At 39.4% G+C, this 20,310-nt stretch overlaps 1 protein-coding gene across 7 annotated transcripts in view; it reads right to left on the bottom strand.

Moving 5' to 3' along the window:
- FRMD4A (FERM domain containing 4A) overlaps positions 1–20,310 on the bottom strand; it is a 547,164-nt gene that overhangs the window by 44,274 nt on the left and 482,580 nt on the right. For all 7 annotated transcript variants that reach the window (XM_072653270.1, XM_072653269.1, XM_072653267.1 and 4 more), the window contains 2 exons: positions 19,555–19,693; positions 12,044–12,185 (listed from right to left, as the gene is read on the bottom strand). In XM_072653270.1, the coding sequence (XP_072509371.1) occupies positions 12,044–12,185; positions 19,555–19,693 (281 nt within the window). The remainder of the gene's footprint in view (positions 1–12,043; positions 12,186–19,554; positions 19,694–20,310) is intronic.

Genomic DNA, 20,310 nt, shown 5'->3' with positions numbered 1-20,310 from the left:
TCAGCCAAGTATTAGTAAGTAATCCCTATGTATAAATTATTGTAGGTATGATATGAGATTTAAAAAAACATATAAAATATGGCACCTGTCTTCAGGGAACTTATAACTATCTGGAGAGTCTCAAAATAAATGCGTAAAAAGAAACAGTCCAAGCCAGTATATATTCAACCCATGTATAATTTGGTAGATAAGTCACAGAATACATTCATGAAAGGAAAATGATCTAAAGCAAAAGATAGTCAATCCGTCTATGACTTGGTAGATCTTCCTCAAATACATGGAGTTTGAGTGACCTGCCCAGTTACATGACTAGTAAGGGTCAGGGGTAGGATTTGAACCCAGATCTTTCTGATTCCGAGGTCAGCACCTTATTCATTGGGCTCTTCTAGTGCACCATAATAAATATCATTTTCAGGGAGCATTAATAAATTCTAAATGTGCAGTGTTTTATGAAAATTCAGAGGAAGAGAAAGCTTTATTGATGACAGTGAACAATGTCTTTGAAAATCAAGACTTTAATATTATATCCAGTTTTCATACTTGTAATATGTTACTGATCTGAAAGTTGGTGGAACTCAGTCTTAGGTAATGACTGATGAAAGCACAGTGTCTTACACATAGTGAGTTTTCAATAAATATTTGTTAATTAGATTTGAAAGGCACCAGATTAAAAAAATCTGTGTTTTCAGTTATTCTAATAATCAAATTGGATTGATAACTGATCAAAATGATTTTATACAAAATGAAAATTGGATCACATTAAAAAATTTGATCTCAAATCTCTCAATTTATTTATAGATATGGTTAGAGGGTAGTAAAATGACTTACCCAAAGCTGGACAGTCATTATGAAAGATACCCATGACATATATAGCTGTGGAATGAGAAAATAACCCAAGTAGTAGTCTACCTATCTTCCAGACAGAACTGCCCCCAAAAGCTGTTGTTTTGTTGGTCGTCAGCTGGGGAAGTCCAGTGAGTGCAGTGGGTGATCACGCCAGTGGGAGGTCTGATTCACTGGGTCCGGATGTTAAGGGAACACCAGCAAGCACAAACAACAGCTCTCTTCCTGGCTCGTTGAACAAATAGAAGGATATCCTCATTCAACAAGGACAGAAGATTTGCTCCTATCTTTCTAAAGCTGTTGAGTTACTCAGCACAGGATATGAGCATGCATCCTGGAGGAGAAGATTGTTGATCATCAGGAATTTCTGCTCATCTATTTGATGAAACATTGCTGATTGGATCAGAGATTTCAACATAGAGGAGGAATGCTTCTCTCTATGAATGCAATGGGGAAAAGCTAAACAGACTCAAGAAGAAGAAAGAATTCTGTTGCCTGAAAGGCAAGGAAGGAAATGGCAATCTGCCTGCTTAGGTCTTTGGTAAATAAGCATTAGAAAAGTGGAATTAAAGTAGATCAGTGGAGTGGGGGAAAGTTTTGGCATATATTTCATGGTATAATTATTAAGAAAAAACATTTTTAAAAGATTGAATTTCTTTTATAGAAAAAAAGAAATGGACACTAACTTCCCATTCAAAATTCATAATTCCTTTCATGAAGACGAATTCAGAGGCGATGTGAGATGATCAAATATAACTTATATAGAACCTAAATGTGGCTTTTCTGAAGGTCATTATCAAGGCACCTTATCTAAGAATTAAACGGGGCCTTTAACAAGAGTATTAGTCTGTGTTAGTCTATTTGAATTCTCAGTCATGCTTAGGAAATTTTCCATCAGGTTCCTAAATTTCTTTAGTGTGAAAGCTTACATAAATGTACAGCAAAAAGGGAAAGTCTTGGAAAAACAAACATACCTTGTGCTAATGCACAAGCTGAGTAATATAAGGTTTGTTTTTTCTTCTGGACAATTTGTGGCTCAGCAGTATCTACACTAGAGGATGGGTGGCAGAAATAGTCTAATGGGTCTTCTTGTTTCCACTGCTATCTCACCTCTCCAACTTACAATTCAGCCTGCTACCATATTTATCATCCAAATGTATGGATATGATTATATCTTTCCTTTGCTAAAAACCATTCAATGCCTCCCTATTTATAGCCTAGTGAAAAAAGTTTTAAATTCTTTGATCTGGCAAAGAAGGACACCATGCCTTGAAAGCTTTTTCTTATGGTATACCTCTTCCTCCCAAATTCTCTTTTCCCTCAGATTTCATGACACTAATCTCTTCTGATTCTTCTACTTTTCTGACCATTCTTTCTAAGACCCGTTTACTGGATCATTAGCAAGTCTCACTCCTTCTGCAAAGGCATACCTCAGGGATCTGTTCTCAGACTACTTCTTTTCTTTCTTTACACTCCTTCTTTTGGTGTACTGGGTTCATTATTATCCCTACTCAGATGACTCCCAGACCTTATATATGTAACCCTGGTCTGTTGGTCAGTCTCTCCCCCACTCCCTCTCTCTTTCTGTCTCTCTGTCTGTCTGTCTCTGAGTCTCTCTTTTTCTCTCCTCTCTCTGTCTCTGTCTCTTGTCCAAACCCATATTACCAACTGCCAATCAGACATCTCTAACTGGAAGGCCTGTATTCAACTTAAACTCAACATATCCAAAAGATAATTCATTATCCCCACCCCACTCCACCCCAGCTCCAACCTGCCCTTCTTAACTTGTCTGTTTTTCTTAATGATATTACTGTCTTTCCAGTCACTTTCTAGTCACAAGGTTTGCAACCTTGGACTTATCTTAACTTCTCTAGTGCATTCCTCATATCTAATCAGGTACCCAATGCACTCAATTCTACCTGCACAATATATCTTTCTTTTTTCCTTCTCTCCACTTATATGAATACCACCGTAGTTCAGGCTCCCATCACCTCTCACCTGGACTATAACAGCTTCCTTGCTGTTCCTTGGGTTCTTTGCAATCAGTCTCTCCCCTTTCCATATATCTGCTAAAATAATCTTCTTAAGACATAGGCCTGACCATGTCACTCCCTTGCATGAGAAGTTCCTGGGTCTCCTCCCTTTTGTCTCGAGGATAAAATGAAAATTCTTCTGTTTGGCTTTTAAAGTGCTTCAAAATCTGACTCTAGCTTACTTTTCTTGAACAGACTTCTCGTAGAACAGGCTTAACTGCTCTTCTTTATACATGACGTTTCATCTCCCATTATTCTGATTTTATGACTGTGCAGACTCTCCTCCATGCCTGGAATACACTCTACTCTCATCTCTGCCTTGAAGAATACCTAGTAGTGAGTTGTTGTTATTTTCCCCTCAAACTGTTCAAGCACCATTTTGGAAAGGAAGCTCATTCCTCCAAATGGTAATGCCCATCCCTTGGAAATATTTTATATCTACTTTGTATATTTCTTGTATTTATTTTCTATTTGTATTTTTCTCCTCCCCTTCTCCAAAATAAACTTCTTGAGTTTCCTTTCAGAAATGGTGCTTGAATTGAGTTCGGCTTTTATTTTTGCATTCCAATGCCTGGCACGATGGCAGTGCTTGATAAAGGATGGCCGAATGATTGACATTGCTTTGTATCTACCACTGTCTTCACATAGTTCTCTTTTAAAATATAAAAGCTCCTTGGAGGATTAACAGGAATGCTGGGTATTTACATGGATTAATAAAGTACACTACGTACATTATTTCATTTGATCCTCGTAAAAAACTTGTAAAATAGTACAGGTAGTTATTGTAGTGTGGTGGGAGGGGAAAGGCAAACACTGGGAAAGGGTTTTGATCAAGATGTCCCTGTCAGTTGATTTTGCCCTTTGATCCAGTAGATGAAATCACAGTAGGTAGGGAACAGGCAACAGAGAATAAGTTGTTACAGTCTTAAAAGAAATGCATAGAAGCTTAATACTCATCTCTTGGTGACATTTCAAGAAAGTCTCTGATAAAGACTGATGGAATTAAGAGAGAAGCTAGCCATTAATTGGCGAAAGGTCAGCCATGTCTTTAAAAGCCAGACACTGTCTCAAGAAAGTAGTTAAGGCAAGAGACAGTTTGAGGTGTGACCCTGGCAGCAGAGATAAGAAGAACTTTTGAGAGGAAATAGTTCCTTTCCTGGGAAAAGAATTTCTCTCTTCCTCCGTTTCCCCACCCATGTAAGCCCATAGCTGGAAGTGGAACTTTTCACTCAGTAGGAGACACTGTAGGAGTCAAAGCAAGAGACAATTCTTAAGAGTCAATTATGTAAGTAGAGAAGAGATCCAGCCTGATCTTTAGGAGTTGAGCTGCAGAGTGTACAGTTAAATGGCATGCCTAGCATAGATTCTGTGCCCAGAAAGAACAGTAGTAGGACACCAACAGAAGGCAAAAGACATTGGGGATATTCGGTGCCAGAAGTTGTTTACATATATTCTCCAGGTGTATGCCTTTCAACATAGTATATTCTAAATGTACATATATTCTTCCTGCTGATTCTTTGTATACGTGTGGGGAAGTGTAACCCTGGTTTATGGAGGAAATGTTTTGGGGCTATTGTTCCCATCAGACTGAGCTCCTTGAAAGCAGACACTGTCTTTTGCCTCTCCTTTTATCCTCAGCACTTAGGATAGTGCCCTGTACTTACTAGGTGCTTAATAAATGTATGTTGACTGACTGATGCCACTTAACAAATGCCTTCATTTTTAGTTAATTGTGTCTTTTTGCTGACCATTGAAAGTAAGTATATCAGCTGGAATTTGTGAGCTCCACTTTTCAGCATATAGATTCATAGGATGCCCTGAACCTAAGGTAGCTGTCCTTATTCCCAGGGATCTGGGAATGGGAGTGTCAGTTGAGGAGATACCCTAGAGAGAACAGTACATTGCTGTACCTATTTTTACCAATGAGAAGATTAAGAACTACTGAGGTGATCAGGATAACAGGTATTTTTTTCATATCCTTATTTTTAGGGTTTTTTTTTAAACATGGATTGTTAGACTGATTTCTTGAATAATCACAGACATCAGTGATGAAGCCTATACTGTCCTGAATGATTAATGTAATCAATGCAACTGAGGAAATAGGATTGTATAGAGGACTTGGCCCTCTACAAGGGATCTCTCTTTGATTTGAATCTAGCATAAAACATCCTCCATGAATTAGAAGCACCTTTGGCAATTACATCTCTCTGTGTAATGTCTTGCCTGACGTTGAACAAAGTCATCTGTGGTTACCTTTATCAAGGAACCTTGATGAGAGACTGCTTCTCGGGGGAGAATCTTTAAAACTGTGGTGTGTTCTCTTGATTTAGATATCAATTAAAAAAATAAACAAAGTGGAATCTTGTATTCTGTGCACCTTTCCATCAGTTGTATAACTGTAAAGATATGGGCTGCTAGAGAACATAGTTTGTGAGATGCTGTTTGTTTCCTTATCATTTTCACAAAGGATTTGATACGTATGTGTATCAGTATATGAATGAAAATATATTTTAAGATGGGAAAATAGGCCCTTTTCTAGTATATTAGAAACTGTTGGGACTTATACTTTGTGCAAATAGCTTTTGAGACCCTAGGGTCATATCTATGGTTTCAGAGCAGGAGTTTGTGGAAGCCTCATTGTTATAATAGTTATTAATAAACTTTCCAACAATAGGAGGAAGTGTTAATGTTAAGAGAATAAGAATGTGCAAACAGCAGAATGATGAATCTATAGTGACCCCAGCCAAAGCTGTGTTCAACTCTGCAAAACATACTTTCTCCAAGATGTCAAGGCCAAAGGTACACAATCTTTAGCAACTGACGTTCTTGCTGAATATGATGGAGGTATTCAATCACCATCTTATAACTATAATATCTATTTCCTATTTCTATACATTTCACTCCCTCATTTTCTCCTTCCCTAGTTCTCTCTCATTTTCTCTTTTTCTAGTTCCCTCTCTCTCTGAAATGACTGTGGCATTTTATAGAGTAGCTGACAGAGGTTCACTGACTTGTCTAGGGTCCCAAAGCAAATTAGAGGCAGAACTGGAAAAAAAACAAACCCCAAACCTTTTAAGTCCTGTCCCACAACTGTATCCCCAAGCAAAAACTACCTCTGGAGTAAGGGGGAATGTAGAAAATGAATGGTTTATGCTTCTAAATTTTCATTCAAGACACCAGCATCAGTCACACTGTTCTAATTCTTTAAAAATAGATATTATGATAGCAAGTAAAAAATAGATATGATTCTACTTGCTTACATGCTGGTATTGAAACCCACAAAATCCCTCCAGGAACACTGGCATTTTCTTGGTCACTTTATGGAATTTTCTCTAAATAGCTTAAAAGAAAAGAAAAAAACACACACATGGTCTTTTTACTCCCACTCCCAACCAACCAAAGAGTCCTTGGCTATGGCAAATTCCCTAAACAATGTTCAGAATAAACCCTAAAATACTTCCCCTCTCCCAAGGGGATATAATCTACTTACAAGGCAGTATGTGTCCCACTATAAAGGAAAATGTAGAGCTTTGTATTCAGGACCTGAGTATACATATTATGATTCAAATCTATCCTCATTCTCCCTCTTCACAAGTTTAAGCAAAACATGTTAGAAGTGAAAATATTTCAGATTTTCACAAAAAGAATAATCACACTTTATTTATTCAGAATATACATGAATCATTTAAGACTCAGTTACGAATCAGTGTTCATGGCTGTGTACCTAAACTTCATCTCTGTCTATGAAACTCGGTTCCTTGAAAGCAAAAACAAGGAATATAGAACTATAACCATTTGGTAGAAACTGTTAATACTAGGAGGAAAATGCAGGAAAGTGATTTCTGCCTTCTTGCCTTCCTCAGTTCATGGTACTCATTAGCTGAACTCAATGAGTTCAACAGGAACTGCACACTAAGAACATGATGTGAGATTCAGTGCTGTGGAAATACAGGATTTGAGTTTGTATTGGCACATTTTTGGGAGAATTCTATATCAAAGAAAACTGAAGAGGTCCTGCTTTGTTCTTTCTTTTGAAAGCCAGCAATGCCCATAGTAAAAGACCAGAAGATTCTTTGGAGGTCTGACTGGTCCGGTATGTTCTCTGCAGAATTTCCATTCTGATGGTCAAGGAGACTCCTGACCAGACTGCGTCTATAGGCTACCCAAGAGTGGCCTTAAACCTTTGGTGCAGCAAACCTGGAAGGATCTTGTTTCACATACATGAAGAAGGGTAGGAAGTGAGATTCTTGTACCCCTACAGAGAGGCACAGTAGAAGTACATAGAGAGAACATTAGATAAAAGGACATGAGTTTGAGTCCCAGCTCTTCTATTTGCCATCTGGGTGACCTTGAACACAGTTATCTAAATTTTCTGGGCTTCAGTTACTCATCTATAAAATGAGGGCTTGGTACTTGGTTTAGCACCAAGCCCTTGTTTTATAGATGAGTAACTGAAGCCCAGAAAGTTTAGATAACATGCTCCAAATCTATGATCCTTTGAACACTGGCCATGATTCTTTCATTAGGTAGTTATAATATTTATATGGAAATCTTACTAGATGAGACCTACAAGGCTGTATAGTAGATCTCTCTTAGGTATCTAGTTCTATCACTATAGCCTTGGAAGGGTTCCAAGGAGCACCGTCCTTCAAATGATTTAGCCCTTATCCTCTCCATTTAATTTTCCCGGTGAGATGTTTTTGTTCCTAGCATATGCCAGTAGATGAGAAAGAAAATACAAAGTCATAGATCATTAGAGATAGAAGGAAGCAAAAATATGATCTAACTTACCCTCCTCCTTGTACGGATGAGGATCATGTACTAAGTTCAATTTCTGTTTATGAGAAACATTAGGAGCAAGGATAATATGTGTCAGTCAACAGTTGAGTAGAAGGCTATGGGATTAACAATGCCAAGAAAAGGAAAGAGAGAAAGGAATTGAGCTACAGGATTTCTTAAGACAAAGGACATGTAGCCCACTATAGGGAAAGGAGGATGAGAAAGGGTCCATAAGAAGTGGAACTGTCATTAACTTCACACATAAGAGTTCTGTCCTCTTCTAGTATTAGGAAAGACCAAGGCTACTGACAGCTACTGAAAAGAATTGCCAGGAGCAGCACCCATCTGACTGGTGACAAGATCTATGGTGTCTGAAGCTGTTTCTCATCATTATTATTATTTAAAGAAGCTCTCCTTGTTTGGTGTCTGATGATAAACTTCCTGTTTGGTAGCTAATCCTCCAGCTTCCCACTGGTCTAACCTCAGGAACTTCTAAGCTGCCTATTATCAGAGTATCTGAAACCTCTTTTCAGGCTCTGACATGTATTAGTGGAAAGACTTGACATGCTAGCTGGGCCAGTTAGTTACCTCCGATCCTAGTCTGGTGCATGATTCGCTCCTCAGTCCTTTCTTCCTTAAAAAAAATTCTTGCTCATTGAGTATAGGAGAGTTGTAGGGAGAAGGAGAAGGGCTGGGATACTAACGAACTAAAGATCACTAAGCTTAAACCATCATGCATTTGTAAACCTCTTTCATATCTAAAAAAATTAAATGCAAAGTGTGCAGAGAACAAAGAGAGAGCACAATGTAGAGGAGGCTAGAAGGCTTTGTCTTAAGAGTCAAGATGTGGGTTCAAGTACAGTCTCAAGTACAGTACAGGTGGTGTAACTGTAAGAAAGTTAATTAAAATGCCCCCAGGCATTGAGGGTAGCTAAGTGGTGCAGTGGATAGAGAACTGGGCCTGGAGTCAGAAAGACTCATCTTCCTGAGTTCAAATCTGGCCTCAGACACTTAGTAGCTGTGTGACTCTGGCCAAGTCAGTTAACCCTGTTGGCCTCAGTTTCCTCCTCTGTAAAATGAGCTGGAGAAAAAAATGGCAAACCACTCCAGTATTTCTGACAAAAAAAAAAAAAAGCCCAAACAGGGTCATGAAGAGTCTGACAAGACTAAAAAATGACTTGGCAGCAAGACTCCAGGCAAATTCTCTACGACTGTAAGTTTCAAAGAAGGGTCTGTAGAGCAATCCCAATCCTCTCCCCTCACCTCCAAATGAACAAAATCAAAAGAACTTTTTTTTAAACTTATCTTTTCATTCCATTCAATTCAAGAGGCAATCTATATAAACTGAGGCAATTTATATGAAGTTTTGTAAACCTTCAAGTGCTTTGTAACTATTGGTGGTTATTATTATTGTTCAACAAATGTTTATTTCATTTTTTCAAGTTCATGAATAATGTCAATGTGATTGCTACAATATAAATGGGCTGCTTTCTATTTAAGAAGGAATAACATTATTTTATTTCAAAAAAGCAGTCTGTTTCTGATAGTAAACTGTTCTCCATGTGAGCTTCTAGAGATTGTGGGTTTACATTCCCAGCGTAAAGAGCACTCTGATCACTGTTACAGACATGGCTAACATTCTAGAGAAAGACTCCATGGCAATACAGGAGACTTCAGGGATGGAACAAGCTACAATATTGTAAGTATTAGACATTTGGAGGCTATTCTCAGCTCGGCCAAATGTCTACACTGTGGTCTTCATCAAGACATGAAATCTCTTAATTTGTCTAGCTTTAGAGCAGCGATGAAGAATCTGTCACCACAAGACCAGGTTCAGAAAGTACTTAGTGATCTTGAACTGGACATAAAAGCATAATGAAATGAGCATGGTGATATGCCCATTCATCCAAAGTTGAAAAATGAACAGGGCTGGCTAAGAGGGGACTAGATACAGAGAAGGGCTCTGTGCTGATAGGAATGTGGGTGCTAACTTGATCTAGCTTTCAGCACTGTCTGTTCAGTAGACCGCCATATTTTGTTTCCAAAAGACAAACACAGCTGTTAGCTTTTGACCTATTCTCTGCTACTTAGCCAGAGATTCCATAAATGGTGGCAACTAGAGGTAGAGGAATGGGCTTCTCACTGGAATCCTGTGGCTTTGATGTGAGGATCTCAAATTTTTTGCAATGTGAAGTGGAGAGCCTCTACCACTCTCCAGACATTTAGGAACAAATAACATTAGTTCCATGATACTGAAGAAGGAAATGAGGCAAGGACAGGTTGGTGGTTGACGAAAAGATGAATTTTGGGACTCAGAACAGGAATTTAGCAATTATGACAACCAGATGCCTCTGTTCTCATTTAATAATATAGTTCTATAGTACTCTGCAAATGTTTTTTTTCCTCACAGTAAGCATATAAGGTAGGTAGTTTTCATGTTATTATTTTGAGATTCAGAGAGGTTAGCGATAGGCCCAAGTTAAGTGGTAGATCCAACTCTCCAACTTAGGTTTCTCAAGTCCACTATTTGTTCTGCTAAATTATACTGTATTCTTTTCTGTAGGTAAGTGCTTTTAGGAAGGGAAAACTTTCTAAGTCAGTCCCTGGCTGAAATGACTTTGTGGAACCATTATAGCCCATTTAGAATGACTGCTCTGAAATAGTCACCCAAAGAAGCTGGATACTTCTGAGATGTATCACTAGGACCAACAGGTCTACCGATACCTGGGCTCGAGAGGAGATGAGACAGTTTTTCCTCAGATACACATTAGCTGAGAAAAGATGAGAAAGGCTTCAGACTGCTTTTCTTGTTCTGACATTCCCAAACCAGGGCTGGATTATTCTAATGGGCAGTTAAGCATTTGTCTAGTGGCCTGTGGAGGAACCTTCACTTTTAGGATTTTTCCAGTGGGAAGGTTGGCACATGGCCCTTAGTAATTTGGCCTCATAGGAATTTGCCTTCCCTGCTTTTCCAACCTTTGCCCAAAGGCATAGCCATCACAGAAATCTCAGTCTGAAAGCTAGACAGTAAGGAAAAGATGCAACTGGTAATTAGTAAACAAGGATGCCCCCCATCAGTGACAACCAGAAGGTACTTGCCAGGAGATTTTCCTCAATCCTTCATTTTTAGCTTGAAACTATTTCTTTTCTGGCATGTCTGTATGATTTACTAGTAGTAGTTATTCCTGATTAGCTATTAAAGAAGCATAAATCGAAAGCTTTAAAGACTTATTCCAGGGCCATGAGCAAGCCACACTTCAGGGCTAGGAGAAATCTGAGCTTCTATCATCGTTGCATCTGTCTGCTTTCAAAGCTCCTCTATTCTGGTCAACCTGAAGGCTCACTTAACAAGCTTTCCAGGAAATTGAGGGCTATAGTAGGGGAGGTTTTAGCAACTTTGCTTTTTTCTGCCTATTGAGTGAATGAAAAAAGCATTTATTGAGTACTTATTCTGGCCAAAACACTGTGTAAAGTGTTGGAGATAAAAACAGAAAAGACAGTCTCTTTTCTCAAGGGCTCACCTTATAATGGAGGAAACAACGCATATAGAGGTTTCCGCTACAATTCAGATGGGAAAGTCCCATGGTCTGCAGGGTGCAACAATGGAGCAGATGGCAGTACTCCTTCTTTACTGTCATTTCCAATGATAAAATCCTATCAGTTTCTGAGATTGAGCCATGTGACAGTGCCAAAGACTTGCTTATCTGAGCACTTTCATTTGTCAAGGTTTGCCTATGACTGCTTTGCAAACTGGCTTTCTATTGAAGAAGTCACTAGACAAAGGCCCAAGGTGAGCCTGTGAAACTCAAGCCTTGGATATCAGTCCAACACACTGCTGTGGTGTCCCCTGAAAATAAGTCTTTCACATTCAAAATAATTAGGGGAAATGGTTCTATACTTTTTCTTTAAAATGACTGGGAAATACATTCTATTGCTTTAAAGTGGTTTCTGTTAGTTCCATTACGATGCATTTCCTCTATTCATGAAAACACACACACACACACACACACACACACAAACCACTTTCTCTTCTATTTAGAGATAATATTACTAACAGAGGATCAGGCCATCAGTCAACAAGTATGACTAATTGATTGATCCTAGGGTGTGGGTGAAAAGACTATTGTATTACAAATCATCCTCTTTACTCTGAACTATCATTTGATTGGCAGCTGCAGCTTAATTTTTTTTTGGTAGCACCTGTTGACATTTGTGACATGATATCTCAGTTTACTCCCAACTTTGGGTGTGTTTTTTTAAAAACATGCTGCTATACACCAGGCTGTTCTGTTAGCTACTGCTGTTTCCCAGACCTGCACAGTTCTGCCAGATGGTATGAAGTTGTGTTATAATTTGCACACTCCAATAGAATAAAGCAAAGCCCTTACCTGATGAAAGGAGACTCCCACTGCTGCCGCTGATAATTTTCCCTTTGCTACCCATGTTGGCTAACTTCGAAGTTTTCAGTGTTCCTGTCTCAGTCAGGTCAATAGCAATCTCACTCAGGCTTCTTGCAGCATGGATTTTGGACTAGAATCAGATGGAAGAAATATGATTATAGAGAAGTTTAGAGTTGATAAAACTTACTGCTTATGGACAACATAAACTTGCCTGTTTGGGATGCTACAATTTGACAATGCATCTTACTTGCCTAAGTATTTGACTGTTCCAAGTCTGGGAAGTTTGGATCCAGCTATTAGTTAACATATTTCTGAAACTTCTGGCAATGGCACATGTAAGCAAGCTATCATCGAATAGGAGTTACAAGTATTCAGTGATTGCTTTAGTTCTGTGCTTAAACATGTCTACTTCAAGGAGAAAAGAGATGAATTTTTGAAACTTGTATGAGTGTGTGGTTTTCCTAAAGAGCAGGCCTGACCATGCCCCTCTGCACCCTCAGTAAATTCCGGTGGCTTCCGATTACCTCTAGAATCGAATATAAACTCCATTTTGTGGCCCTCTCATAACCTGACCTTTTCAGTCTTCATACATATTGCTTGTCTCCATGAGTCCAGTGGTCCAGTCATACTGGCCCCCTCATTGTTCTTCATACACGACATTCTGCCTCCTATCTCTGTGCCTGTGTACTCACTGTTCCTCATGCCTGGAATGCTCTCCCCCTATATCTGCCCCTCTTAGATTTTCTGACCACCATCAAGAATCAGCTTAAGCAACAACTTCTATAGGTGACTCTCCAAGGGCTCCTCCCACTTTCCCCACCTGCCCCAGCTGCTAATATTTTCCTTTGCAAGGCCACCTTGTTTCTATCTTTATGTATCTTGTATATATCGATTTATGTACATGTGGTCTCTTTCATTAGACTGTAAACTCCTCGAAGGCAGAGACTATTATTTGCCTTTTTTATGTATTCCCTGAGCTTAGCGCAGGGTTTGACATATAACACTAAAATTATTTACAGATTGAGTGACATGAAAGTTTCATGATGTAAAAGTCATTTTAAGTTGCAGCTAAATTTTAAGTGGATTCCAAGGTCTGTCTTTGTTATTCACACAGTGCCACAAAGGTTTCTTAGTAATTTTAGGGGGGTGGTAGTTAGATGGTTAGTAGGTGTGTATGCGCTGTTGGTATGGAATTGTAGTATGGAAGATGTGAATACTTAAGGAGCAAATGCTTGCCTGGGTTATTCAGAGTCTAATAAAAAGTGGAAATACAAACTTTTAAAGAAGTTTTCAATATCAAAGGAACTACCGAAGATGTGTAACTTATATTACATATAAGCTTATTAATGCTACATTATTATGTAGTTACATAGACTAATGTTTGCAACAGAAGAGAGCAATAAAAAATTTGCTATGTTTATACATGTAATCCCAAAGGTAATTAAGATACCTGTTTTGTTTACTGTTTTTGGCAAATAAGAATGTTTTTCATTCCCACAAATAAAGTTTACAATTTTCACTTAACAACTGGGGACCAGATTCTGAGGCCAGTAATAGGTAATATTCGAACAATTATCTTTAGCAATACAATTGTAACTAAAATTGACAAATTTGTTAATTGCTCTCCTCAACTGTAGTCATTAGCCAATGTTGAATATTTGAATATAATCTACACAAATGTTTGAGGCAGTACGAGGTAGGGGATAGAGAGCTGCCCTTGAAGCTGAGAAGAGCTGGATATACACTGGCTGTATGGCCCTGGAAAAGTCACTTCAATTCTCATTGCTCTAAGCAGCTCTCTTATACTAGAGGTTGCAAAGTTGAAGCTGTCTTTCTTGGTACAACTAGTGAAGCGAATCTGATCTGGAGTTTCCTGATCCTCACACAAAAATGAAACGAAAACAATACAATACAATACAAATACAAAGATGAAATCATAGGGCTTGTCCATTTCTTTATGCATATGTAGTCTTAGCTCAAAGCCAAAATGGAGGCTCTGAAGAACCTTAGCACATGACTAATAATTAATAGGAATTCCCCGCATGGATAAGTGCCATGACCTCCTTCTACACCGGCAGGCACAGGTGGAGGGTCTAGGACATATTATGAAGAAAGTATAAAAGGATTTCTTTTTTCTAGTTTCTTCCTGGGGGGTCCCCTGTCCTGCTCATTTTAACATTCCCTTCTCTATATGACCAGCTAGGCACATAGGCGCTGCAAACATTGTCTTTACATCCATTATGTTCTCCTGGGTTTGACAAAGCTCGGGAGAAAAGTCCAAATTCAGGCTATAGCTGGTGGATGCAGGGGTTGAGGGTGGGAAGTGGGGGATGGGGAAGGGTTGACCATGTGTTAACAAGATAAAAGTCTAGGGAATAAAGGAAATGCTGAAGCTCCTTGCTTGTTGTGTTCACTTAGGAATGAAGCACCTTCCTCCTCAGCCTTTGACCTGGCAAATCTTTCCTCTAGTCATGATTCCTTCCTGACCTCAGCAATGTTCCTCTCTCTCAGGACTAGGCTGACTTTCTCAAGTTAGTGCTTCCTTGTCCCATAAAATAATCATGACTGCCAAAGCCCTCTCACAAGATTTGGGTCTGGAGCAGAAAACAGGGAAGGGCTTCTATTTCACTTTGACAGGGAATGTGAACAGCACCCATCTGGACGAGGGCTATCTCTGAACAAGCTCAGACTGTATCTGGAGAAATCCCATTTCTCCTCTCTTGGAAGCAGATACATTCTTCTATGAGCTAGTGATTAAAAAAAAAGAGAAACGGGCCCATACCTAGCATTTAGTTATCCATGAGAGAAATGGAAAAAGTCTAGGAGCTAAGGAAACCAAGTAATGGAAGTTGGAGATTTACCACTAATTTGCTGAGTAACTTTGCATTTGTGTGGTTAAACCTGAAGCTTCAGTGTCCTCAGAGAAAACCATGGACAAATTGCCTCTCCCTGCCATATTCACGTGTGTGTGTGTGTGTGTGTGTGTGTATGTGTGCTGATGGTGATGGTGGGGTTTTCTCTCAAATACCTTCATTCTGGGCCTAGGATACCTAGAAAATACAGTCCCAAATGTGTAAGCCTAGAAAAGGCAGTAAGAATTCAGTAAAGAAGACTTCAGAAAACTTCCTGATTTGGTTTGGAATGGTAATAAGACAATGCCCAAGTTAGGCTGGGTTGGAGTACTAGCAGAAACAAAGGGGGAGGAGTGGGGGAAAGGAAACAGTTTGAGCATCACCGAAGGAGGCTTCTCAGTAAGGAGATCTGTCTGGCCTAATGCCCTCTAGTCTGAGGTATCCCAGCTCATGCAAGCAAGACCTAAATTTCTTTTGACTCCTGGCCTTGGATAAAAGGAAGAAGACTGTATTATCTTGGAAAAGGAGAAAGAATCCCTCAATTGTCTGTTATCTGAAGGAAGACTGTTATTCAGTTTCTGGGAAAAGCTAGCTCTTTAAAAGATAAGGTTAGGAACTGTGCTTTCATTGGCCTGGGGAATTCCCAGGTGAGAAAAGTCCTCCTACCAAGGTGGGTTGGTACTTTCTCTGTCACTTAGAGAAATTTAAGCAATTTGCATTTTAGAATATTTTTATCTGGAGACAGCAAGACCTTCCTTGAGATAAGGATATAAGGTATTTTCGAACTTGGATAATGGCAAGTATCTTGTTCTGATCTCTGAGGTAATATGGGGTCAGTTACTAATTGCAATGAACATTTTTCCAGTACAATGCCTCTTGTTCTCAAAGGGTTTCACAGACATTAATCAATTTATACTTAGACTACCATTTCCCTCCCCACAAGGTGGAATGGTCCTCAAATATAAAACTGGGAGAAACAAATAAAGTGCAAGTCCATGTGTGCACATGCATATATATGTGCCTGCAGGTGTATTATAAGGGGTAGGGGGAAAGAGTGAGACAGACAGAGATGGAGGAGAGGCACGCAGAATACATGTACATGAGCTAGGCACACAAAATCCACAAAAGGAGAAAATAGTCCAAACGAGGGGAAGAATATGAAATTTTGGGCTACCTTTTGGGGTACTGTTTGCTATGATGACTAGGCAACACTTGTCTCTGGGGTTGGTAAATATTATGTGGGAGGCCCTGCTGAAGGCCTTTGAAGAGATGAATGGGTGGTGTAGCACTGTCTATAGTAGAGTGTGGTGCGGTGGATCCCTGACGTATTAGCCAACATGAGCTGTTCTAAAATATTTTGTGTTTGGTCCTGAATTCCTTGGATATAATTTATCTGGAGGGATATCTACTCACCAGGAAGAATCTTAGCAGTTTTTATGTGTGTGAGCATATGTATACAAACACACACACATATAAAAATATGTATGTGTATGTTATTTATATACATTATATCATATTTTGCATATTACTCATGCCTCAGATGAGGATTTTGTGATATACTTTCCCTAAGGGGGCTTTGATCAGCTCTATCACCTCCGTTTTAAATTGGGGAGCTTTCATTGATTTAACTAACATAACTGTGGTAGGAATTTGCAGAGTAATTCCACAATACTCGTCTCATGTAAACTTTTGATTACTGGATAAGGAAAGGAATTTTCACTCCTCCAGATAAAGAAAGTGACCAACAAGGTATTAGAAGGCACTTGCCCAGAGTTGACACCCAGATGTTATACCTTATCCCTAACACAATGTGTCAAGGAATGATCTCCTGTGGGGAATGGAAGGGGATCGTGGCATTTGTGATCATCCAAGGCTTAACTTTGATGAAGTGACTGTGCCCAGTGGGGACACATATTCCCTTCCACAGGTTGAAGGCTGGCTACTGAAATAGTGGGATATTAAGGACCTCCTTGCTAATGTTGAAGTTTGGTTTCATCTTTTAATTGATTGTTATTATATCAGTAATATAATATTAAAATAATTAATAATTGTAACATTATATGATATTATATATTATTACATAATATATATAACATTATATTATATGATAACAATAATTGATGTTATATCATCCTTCTGCATTAAAATGCTTCTTTCAGGCAAAACACAAGAGACAGAGTGTGCACATGATCAGTCAGTCAATTCATCAACAACACTGTGTGGAAGGCATTGTGGTACACTAGTTACGACACTGTGCTAAACTGGGAACCCTGCAATCTGAATTCCAATCCCACTTCCAATATTTGCTGTGTGATCCTGCTCAAGTGGCTTTACATCTCTGAGACTGAGTTTTCTCATTTTTAGGGGTGAGAGGAGTTCAGATCATCACTGGGATTTCAGTGGTATAGGGCTGAAGGATACAGCACAGTAAAGAGATTTCTTTTAACAATGGGAAATGCTTATGCAATATACAGTGCTTTTAGAGGCACTGCGTAAAGTGTCTACAGCCCAGGATAAGGTAGTTCATAGGTTTCACAGACAGGATTTGAACTCAGATCATCCTGACTTTGATACAGGTCTTTTTTTCATTATGCCACAGTTGTCTCCCTTTCTTCAATTATAAGATGAAGATAATGAAAATAATATTTTCCCTACCAACTTCACAAAGTTGTTGGCAGCAAAGTATTTTATAAACTATAAAGTCGTATTTACATGTAAATTGTTATTACTGTTAATTGTTTGCTATCTACAGAGTCAAATACAATTTTTTTCTCCTTTAAATTCATGGCATCAATATATGGAACTTTATATCAAGAAGGATTACCCTCTATGTTCTAGAAGATTACTGAACCATCTGTCCTTCATATATCACCTTGACAAAGGATCATAGATCTGGAGTTTGAAGGGGCCTTAGAGGTCATCTAGTTAACCCCCTCACTGCACAGATGAAGAAACATTAGCCCAAGTTAAGGGACTTGATCAAGGTCACGTAGTAAGTGCCAACAGCAGGATTTGAACCCAGGTTCTTTAACTGTTAAAATCATCAAATAAGTATTGAGAGGTTTGGTCTTCCAACTGCTCTTACTAATAGTAAACTTATAGTTTTGGCAAAACTCTTATACCTGTTCAACGTGTACAACATCTAACTGAGACACTTCGGCATAGTTTGATTTTGTTGTATCAAATAAAGTCTCAAATTATTGTGCCATTATAAATCATTACCACAAAGGCTACTGTGCTGATATGTCCTTAATGGTACAAAATGCCAAAGGTGGGGGTTGGTGAAGTTTTATCCCAGACCCAATTCAAGCCAAGCAATGTCAAGAAGATGGTGAAAATACAAAAACTAGCAAAAGAAAAAAAGTGGCAGTCGTTGTATGGCTAGTATGCATGGTAGATAGCTCCTGGTTGAAAGCCATCCTATACCTTATGCATTAGTTCGCTTTCCTCTCCTTATCCTCTTTTTTCCTTTCCCATGCTCCCTTAAAAAAAGGAAAAAAAATCTCCAAACAAAGGAAGATAAAGAAAAAGGGAAAATTCCCCAAACCAGCAGAGTTGCACAGGGCTAATGAACCTTTGAGCTGGTGTCCTCCCACACCCACCATAGAAACTAACACTGCAGGAGAGAAAACTCCACAAGAGATTGGTGGTATCACTCCACTGAGCTGCCAAAGTTTGCTCATTCAATACTTCCACCCCCTCCCCATGGCAGTAAGATCCTGAGAAAGGGACAGAGCCCATCTTGATATGCTTTTATTCCGGAGGGATAATGAGTAGGAGTAACTCCTGATGGTGGTAGATGGGGGAAGGGGAGGATGGGGAGGTGAAGTAGTAGGAAGGAGTGAGTGTTGATATGTTTGTGTGTGTTAACAAGAAGGACGTCACCCACCCACCCACTTACCCACTAGCTGATGAGAATTGCCTCCTGTGAGGGAACCACAGGGCACCTAAGGAAGATAATTATTTACAAATTTCTGAGGTCCTGGGCCCAGTCTTAGAGAAGGTTTTCATTACTTTTTTTTCTTTTTCTCTGTGTGTGTGTGTGTGTGTGTGTGTGTGTGTGTGTGTGTGTGTGTGTGTGTATTTAATAAAGCTGGCAGTTAGAAAAGCCTGGAGGGTCAAAGCAATTAATCCTAAACAGTTAGGTGTTGTCTGTTAACTGAGAAAGGTTACTACTTCTCTCCCCTCTAGAAAGAAGAAAACAATTTGCCACTGCGTAAAATACTAGTTAAAGAATTTTCCTATTTGGTCTGAGGTGATTCTTCAATGGTTTGAAAGAGGGTCAGAATGCCACAAATGAGCCTTAGCAGACTGCATCAAGAAGGATGAGCAAATGAGCTTGTGGGTGGGCCGGAAACCCCTCTGGCACCTTGGAGGGAATTGGTCTCTTGGCAAATTCTGGTTTTATTCCATCTATCTAGAGCCCAAAGAAGCAGAAAATACCATGACTGGTATGAGTTTATGCCATTAATGAATCAAATGGGCCCTGGTCCAATTTTTAATCCCCGAGTTATGTGATCCCTGGGGCCCATCCAGTCTGTGACCTCCAGGTATATCCATGGTCTATCTAGGAGAAAGCTCCAGCCTTTGTGAAATCTTTAGTGTAAATAGAAACTGTTCCCTCGATGTCCCAGGGAAGAGGTTTACCTTACTCTGCTTTCTGTCCAGGTAGAACTGGTGTTGGCTAATGGCCATAGCCCATATGGACTTGATTAATGCTGGACATGCATACCACGTATGCACTGCAATGCCACTGTGACCAAACGTCCTCCTAGTCACCGAGGCCCTGGGGAAGCAGAACAAGAAGGTGGAACATGTTTATGCTAGGGTTACTTTCAGGGTCAGTAAGTAAATCAGTGATGAGATTTAATAGTGCTAAGTACAATACTGGGTGGTTACAAAATGTGACTTATCAGAACGCACAAACACACACACACACACACACACACACACACACACACACACACACACACACACACATTTCGGAGACAAGCCAGCAAAAGTCCCTTTTTGGATTCCTGACTCCTTCGGGCTCAGGCTGCTGCCAAGTCTCTGCCTTGTTGGGTCACAGATGGGTCAGAGCAGGCCACTGGCCTTTCCTGCTTGCTACTCTTTTGTTGACAAAGGCCCAACTTAACAGAAGGAATACAAGCCTTCTATTCAAGAAAAGCCTTGAATTAATTGGCAGCAAGGTCTTTGGTGAAATACAGGTAAATTATTTCCTAATCCTTGTAGGTCTGAGCTCCTGACTCAGTCATGACTTTTCCATCACCTTAGGCTCAATCCACCATGGGAAATGTTGATTATCAATTTTAAGTGTTTGTTGGGGTGGAGAGCAGTTAGAGGTAAGCAAACTTTAGAGATCATCTAGATCAGTCATTCTCCAAGTGTGGTCCCCACCAT

The sequence above is a fragment of the Notamacropus eugenii genome, chromosome 3 (genome assembly GCF_028372415.1).
Source record: "Notamacropus eugenii isolate mMacEug1 chromosome 3, mMacEug1.pri_v2, whole genome shotgun sequence".
Taxonomy (NCBI): Eukaryota; Metazoa; Chordata; class Mammalia; order Diprotodontia; family Macropodidae; genus Notamacropus; species Notamacropus eugenii.
Note: the sequence above shows the minus strand (reverse complement) of the source record. Positions and strands in the feature narration are given on the sequence as shown.